Source organism: Trachypithecus francoisi, unplaced genomic scaffold, assembly GCF_009764315.1.
Source record: "Trachypithecus francoisi isolate TF-2019V2 unplaced genomic scaffold, Tfra_2.0 Lachesis_group3, whole genome shotgun sequence".
Taxonomy (NCBI): Eukaryota; Metazoa; Chordata; class Mammalia; order Primates; family Cercopithecidae; genus Trachypithecus; species Trachypithecus francoisi.
Window position 1 is genome coordinate 35,756,030 of NW_022681468.1, and position 7,397 is coordinate 35,763,426.

General features: G+C 48.4%; 1 protein-coding gene across 6 annotated transcripts in view; it reads left to right on the forward strand.

Annotated features, from left to right (window-relative positions):
• Window positions 1–240: 240 nt before the first annotated feature.
• Window positions 241–7,397, forward strand: part of DCAF5 (DDB1 and CUL4 associated factor 5) — a 117,889-nt gene continuing 110,732 nt past the window's right edge. For 3 of the 6 annotated variants that reach the window (XM_033187620.1, XM_033187622.1, XM_033187626.1), the window contains exon 1: window positions 241–892. In XM_033187620.1, the coding sequence (XP_033043511.1) occupies window positions 679–892 (214 nt within the window). In that variant the 5' untranslated portion in view covers window positions 241–678. Of the gene's footprint in view, window positions 893–1,040; window positions 1,234–7,397 lie in introns of those variants that run through there. The other 3 variants (XM_033187623.1, XM_033187625.1, XM_033187624.1) reach the window with 2 other exon arrangements.

The window sequence follows — 7,397 nt, forward strand, 5'->3', positions numbered from 1 at the left end:
GGCAGGGCCGGACTGCCCAAGGCAGAGGCCAGCAGAGGAAGGAGGACCGGAGCCCCCATTCGCACCTTCCCCCACTCCACTCCAGCCGCATTTTCCCCGAACTCGCACGGGCGCTGGCCTCCCGGCAGCAGCCGGCCCGCGAATCCCCGCGGGAGGAGGGCGAGCCGAAGCCCGGCGGCCACCCGGATTGTTACGCGCATTCAACTCCGCGGAGTGCGAGGCGCTGGGGTGCAACGGTGTCTCTGCCCGAAGCCACCCGGATCCCCGCGTGGGAAGCGGCTCAACGGCTAAGGCAGCAGGCGCCCGTGGTCTCCCGGCCGGCCGCCCGCGTTCTTCCGGCCAGCCCCCCGCAAGGGGGAGGGGCGCCGACGCCGCGTTCTCGGGGCCCCGCGGCCGGCGGAAGGGCCGCGCATCGCGGAAGCGCGGCGGCAGCTGAAGATCAGCTGCTGGAGGAGGCGGAGAGGCAGAGGGAGGAGCCTCGGGGGGAAGGAGAGGGAGGGGACCGTCAGGAAGCCGCGAACGCCGCCGAGTGTCTGCACACCTCGCTCTGCCTGCCATGGCTGGTTAAAGAACCATCCGGATCGCAGCGCGGGGGGAGGGCCGGGTGGGGGGAGCGGCGGCCGCGCGTGAGGCCGAGGGAGGGGCGGCGGCGCGAGCGGCGGCGGCGGCGGTTCCAGCATGAAGAGGAGAACTGGCCTGGGGGGCAGCATGAGGTCAGTGGTGGGCTTCTTGTCCCAGCGGGGCTTGCATGGGGACCCCCTGCTCACTCAGGACTTTCAGAGGAGACGCCTGCGGGGCTGCAGAAACCTCTACAAGAAGGACCTCCTCGGCCACTTCGGCTGTGTCAATGCCATTGAATTCTCCAACAATGGAGGCCAGTGGCTGGTCTCAGGTAAATCAACCCCCTTCCCCTCCCCGCACCCTCCCAGCCTCCCCCTCTCGCTCTCCCCCGTCACCCTCCTCCTGCCCTCTGTCCCCACCCCCTCCCTTTCTCAACCCCCTTCTGCGGTAGGAAGGTTTGGTGTCAAATTAAAACCATTGCAGGGGGAGGGGAAGGAGAGGATGTCTTCTATAAAAAAGACCTAAAATGGTTGACAGCTCCTTAATTCGCTTTATCCCAAGTGCAAAGTGATCTCTCCTGATACCTGCCCTGAAAGTGTGGGTCGGTGAGGGGGGCGAGGTTACCGCTCGACAAAGTTTGACGGCAAACTCTTCCTCCGCGTACTTTAAAAGGTGCTGGGGGCATTTTGGGGATGTGGAGGGGGAGGAGGCCGAGGAGCGCCGGAGGCAAGGGGGAGCTGCAGCCCCTGTCGCCGGCGTCAAGGAAAAGAGGTCTTGGGGCTGGGAAGCGGGCGGTGACAGACCCGGACGCCGAGGGGCCGGGGGCTGCGACCCGGGGGCTGGCGGGGTCTGCAGAAGGGAGGTGACTGGCGGCGGTAGGGCCGCGGCGGGACGCCCCCCTTGGCGCTCTTAGGGGCCCAGCACCATCGCCTTTCGTTCGGTTGTGGCCTCTTCTGCGTCTTGTTTTTAATACGGTTTGGAGAGTGGCGAGGGCTGTGGAGGCTAAAGGGCACCAGCCTGAACTTGAATGCGCAACTTATGAGGCAGGGGGTAGGGTGGGGGACCCCCGGGAGACTTGTTGGCGGGAGTCCGGCGCCCCACACCCTGTTTCCCGCGGCCGCTGTTGCAAGTGGTCTCTGCTTCTCCTCCCTGTCGCCCAGACCGGCCTGGTTGTCCCCTGGCTCTCCCTCTGGTTTGGGGAAAGTGGCGAAATCGAGGCCGGGGCTCCGGCCGGGCGGTGTAGGCCTCGCTCTCCCGGGGCTCCTAGCGACAGGCAGCTGAATCGATAGCCTATTGCTCCCGGGGAGGCCCGGGCCCCGCGGGCCGCGGCGACAGCTGCCCCCGGGGAGGTGCGCCTGCTGCCGGTGGGGGCGCTCGCCGCCGTTGTCCCCTCCTCCCTGGGGTCGCGGGCCCGGGGCAGGAGCGGGTGGGAATGGGCCTACGTGAGGGCTAGGGGGCGGCTCCCCGAAACCTGGCTCAGGGGAGGGGGGTGAAGACGACTGACTGGGCGTTCCTGCTTGGCTGCTGCCCTCTTCTGTCCCTTTTCCTATATTGGGAGGGATGAAGGGGGAGCCCAGCCCTGGACGTGGCGCTTAGCTTCACCCAGGTCGGTCCCCGAGTGGCTTTCTAATTTATGTCAGCAGCTCGCCAGAAACTTCTGGGATCATGGCAAAGCATCCGTCTTCGCGAGTAACCGTCGGAAGTGACACGGGGCGTACAGTCCAATTTGGGGGTAGCAAAGAGAAAGATCTTCTGTGATCATTTTATGATAAACCTTCTGGGGTCTGTCCAGAACTGACTTGACTTTTGTACCCCAGATCGTTTTCTCTTTGACTAGGTAGATTTTGGCCCTAGATCATCCGCTGAAGAAATCTGTTCAGACGAAAGCTTCCTTTCCCCAACCACCATATAAAATTTTATCAAATAAATTTCAAGAGCGTAAGTGAGGGAAGACCTCTTCTTTAAAGACCTGGCTCCCAGTATCCCCGCTACTGTTTTTTATGTATTCATAAAACTCCTGATGTATTCCAACAGAGAAGTTCCCAGACATAAGTAAACTTTACCTACTGAGTGAGGGAATTTGGGGGTACTCTTTTGGAGATAACTGAACTAATCATGTTAACGGAATTGTGAGTAGTCACACGTTGCCCAGCTTGACACGCCTTTATTTATGTATTTATTTGAGACAGGGCCTCACTCTGTTGCCCAGGCTGGAGTGCAGTAGGCTATCGCTGCTCACTGCAGCCTTGACCTCCCAGGCTCAAGCTAACCTCCCACCTCAGCCTCCCAAGTAGCTGGGACTACAGGCAGGTGCCATCATGCCCGGCTAACTTAAAAAAATTTTTTTTTGTAAAGGTGGAGTCTCCCTATGTTGCCCAGGCTAGTCTTGAACTCTTGGCCTCAAGTAATCCTCCTGTCTCACCCTATAAAGTGCTGAGATTACAAGCGTGAGCCACCATGCCTAGCTCAAACTTTTTAAAAAAATAACAAATTTATTGAGATAATTTCCCTGCCATATAATTTATCTATTTGAAGTTACATTTTGAAAAGCACTAAAAAGTTCCCTCCATTTGCTACCAGTTATTATTCGTTTTATCCTTGGGCAGGACGCTCCCCTATATCTTAAATGAACTCTATTTTCTCTAGTCTTGGCCAGGTCATTTCCTTTATCTTAATTTTAGCTTGTAAAAGAGGAGAGTCCTTTCCACAAGGGAGGCTCTGGCAGACCTTTCGATTCTGGGTATTTATTTGCTTACTTTTCTAGGCTTGTGGTGCCCATCTCCATCAGTACTTCCTGGGTTCCAGCCTTCTTTGCCCCTTGCTCCTCCTCCTTCCCCCCATACTCCCTCTAGCTCAGTTCTTCCTGTTTCCTCTTTACTTCCTGTTCTTAATCCTATCAGCAGGCTATTCCACCGCTCCTCCAGCTTGGCTAAGATACACCCAGCTTTTCCTATTTGTTCCTTGAACATAGAGTTTTTGTTTAAAGCCTTTTTAGCTGTTTACCTTCCATTATGAGTATACAGCTGTGTTAACAGAAAGTTCCTCCTGTTTGCTTCAGATAAGGAAGCCCCCTTTGGGAGTCCTAATATACCTTAACTTGTTAAAGCTAATTACATTTTGTTCTGGGAAGTCCTTCGATAATTTTCCCAAGTTTAAAACTAGTGTCATGTTTATATTTTTTTTCTTATCTATCTTTGTCTCTTATTAGCAGTCGACACCTGAGGGGGGGAGCACGGTATTCTGAGGCTAATGCTATGCATCCCCAATGTTGTAATGTGGTGGGATGCCAGACTCTGGGATGGTAATGAGATTACTTTTATGCATTTTGTTGTTCTTGTGTCTTGTCTGGTTTGGAAAGCCCTTAGAGAGTTGTGATTAAAATGATAGATTGTTCATTGTTTTCATTTCATAATTGTTTGGGCAGGCTCACATTTCTGGTAACTGACACATACTACTTGATAGAATTAACTTAGACCCAGAGCAGAAATAATATTTGCATGATTCCTGTGGCTGGGTAAAGTACTATTAGTTAATAATACGTCACTTTTCTGTTCCGACAGCAATCCCCTTTTCCAGGGCACAGTGAGGCCAGCAGATATTGAGTAAACCAGAGAAAATCAGGAAGAAGAAAAGGTGCTGTGCTTGGAAGTGAAATTATGACAGCAACAAGTGGAGAAATGGTTATTTGACACGTTAAGATATTTTAACCTAAAAAGTACTTGATTTTTCTTGTTGATGACCAGAAAAAGGCATCGCTGTGATACTATGTTAGGCAGTGTGGTATAGCAGACATGTGGCTAACATCATCGCTGTGTCATTTGTTTATTCTGTGACCTTAGTCAAGTTTCTAAGCCTCTCTGAATGTGTTTTCTGAGGTATACAGTTGGAATATCGGCATCTACCTGAGGGGCTTGTGAGAACTGTGTTAGTCAAGGTATAGGTTGGGTGCTGAACAGAGTGCCAGGCCTGTCAGAGAAAATACTGAGTTTGTTTTGTTTCTCTTTTGTATTCGTAGCACTTGGGGTCATTAATAACAGACATTTGTTCTTACAGTATTGGTAATAGACCAGTGCAGATTAGGCAGACAGGATAGTTTTGTGACTTTTTGATGTGAAATGAGGAGGCGCAATGTGGTATGGAAAGTGCTTGGGATTTGATGTCATGTGATTTGAGTTGGAGGCTCCACCAGTCACAAAGTGTTTGAATTTAGGTAAGTCCCTTCACTACTCATCTGTAAAATGAGGATAACGATTGCCCTCAAACTGGTAGATGAATGGAGGTAGTGAATGGTCAATGAAATGTTATATGTGAAGGTGCTTCATGAACTTGGTTTTGAGTGAACATTACTTTTTTTTTTTCTTTTTGAGATGGAGTCTTGCTCTGTCGCCCAGGATGGAGTGCAGTGGCACGATCTTGGCTCACTGCAACCTCTGCCTCCTGGGTTCAAGCAATTCTCCTGCCTCAGCCTCCCGAGTAGCTGGGATTATAGGTGCGTGCCACCACGCCCGGCTAATTTTTGTATTTTTAGTAGAGACGGGGTTTCACCATGTTGACCAGGCTGGTCTTAAACTCCTGACCTCGTGATTCACCCACCTCGGCCTCCCAAAGTGCTGGGATTACAGGTGTGAGCCACCCCACCCGGCCCGTGAACATTACTTTTTATAAAGACTAGCTTATACTTGATGATTGTAGTCTCTTCTTAGAATATTTATGTGTGTTAGTCCTTTGAGGGATGGGGAACAACACTGTATGTTGAAGTGACACAAGAGACCCTAACAACATCAATGAGGTTACAGTAGTACACATATTTAGGGTATATCTCGGGTTTACCTTTTGGGTCTTTGGTTGCATCTAGTACTCTAAATTGCTCTCATTGCCTCCTCTTATGCTTTTCCTTTTTCCTAGAATGGGATCCTTTATATGTTTGTTTAAAGTTTTTTTTTTTTTTTTTTTTTTTTGCGCGAGAAAATGAACATCTTTTAGAGCTCTGATTGGATGACCAATCAGAATGTATCTCTATGTGCATTCGACTTGGATTGTTACTCCGCCTTTTTATATGTTGTAAAGGGTTTGTGCAGATCATCTTAGCAGTAAACAAAAACATTTGGCTCTTTGGAATGAGAGTGGCTATAATATTATTTCCCCTGAATTGAGATTTAAGGAATTGGAACTTGTAGAACTAGCAGAATAACCCGTAAGTATGAAGTTTTGAGTTATAGTGAGAGATTATTATCTTTTTTGTGTGCTTATGACTAAATATAGGAAAAGTGCCTTCAGAAGTTTTTCAAATAGCATGACCAATTATGATGTTTCAAAGTATTAATTATGTAGGAGTTGTGAATGGGGAGAGGCATTTAGTTGCTTGGTCGTAATACTTATAAATGGGGATAACTATTTAGCCTATTTCTAGTTCAAATGGGTCTCTGACTATATTGATCATTTTAAGGATCCATAATATATATGGAGAGATTTTGGAGTATGAACCCTGAAGTCAGACTGCCTGGGGTGAATACCAACCCAACTACTTGGTCACTTATCCTCTCTTGTCTGTTTCCTCACCCATGTAATAAGGATAATAATACCCTACAGGGTTGTAGTAAGGATTGAATGAAATACAACATTTGTAAAGTTCTTAGCACAAGGGCCTAACCCATGCTGTTGCTGCTGCTGCTGCAACAACTGTTGTTTCCCTTGAATGTCAGGAAAGGCTTTTAGGAGATTGATACTTTCAACATCTAACATACACTGCACATGGCACAGTACACCATGAAAAATTGAGAAAGATCTCCATGAGGTGAACTGTTCAAAATACTTTGTAAATAAGCTTAACCAGTACTGTTATCAAAGAGTATTTTTAAGCATTGAATAATAGCTATGATTATACCTATATGCTTAATTTGAACCTGTTAATTAATGGTCATTTCCTGTTTCCCAATCACTAGTTTATATCATGTTTTATGAAACCAGTTTTTTGTAAATAAATTAGTCTAAAAGCACATTATCTGCAGGTAAGGTGTTTGGCTTTAGCCAGTTAAATAAAGCCTGACTTTATTAAAGCTGTTCATTTAATTAGAATGATTTTCTTGGTTCTGTGGTTACATATCAGGAGAAATATGGCCAGTGGTAGAGCAGGTTTCTGACTTTGAAAAGCTTTCATAGTATAGACATTTTAACAAGGTAATTGAGGAATCAATTTTCAAATTTTCTTCTGGCCTTTTCTATTTACTGATAATTCATTGCTGTGAAGGTATTAAATTTTATTATTTGGTCTATTTATTAGTTCAACAAATAGTTTTTGAGTGCCTACTATTTGTAAGACAGGAGCTATGAGAGCAGGAATGATGAATCAGATATAAATCAGGTTTTCCTTTTTTTTTTTTTTGAGATGGAGTCTCACTCTGTCGAGGTCAGGAGATCGAGACCATCCTGGCTAACACGGTGAAACCCCATCTCTACTAAAATATATATATATATATGGCTGGGCGCGATGGCTCAAGCCTGTAATCCCAGCACTTTGGGAGGCCGAGACGGGCGGATCACGAGGTCAGGAGATCGAGACCATCCTGGCTAACATGGTGAAACCCCGTCTCTACTAAAAAATACAAAAAACTAGCCGGGCGAGGTGGCGGGCGCCTGTAGTCCCAGCTACTCGGGAGGCTGAGGCAGGAGAATGGCGTAAACCCGGGAGGCGGAGCTTGCAGTGAGCTGAGATCCGGCCACTGCGCTACAGCCTGGGCGACAGAGCGAGACTCCGTCTCAAAAAAAAAAAAAAAAAAAAAAAATATATATATATATATATACACACACATACAAAAAAAGCCGGGCGAGGTGGCAGG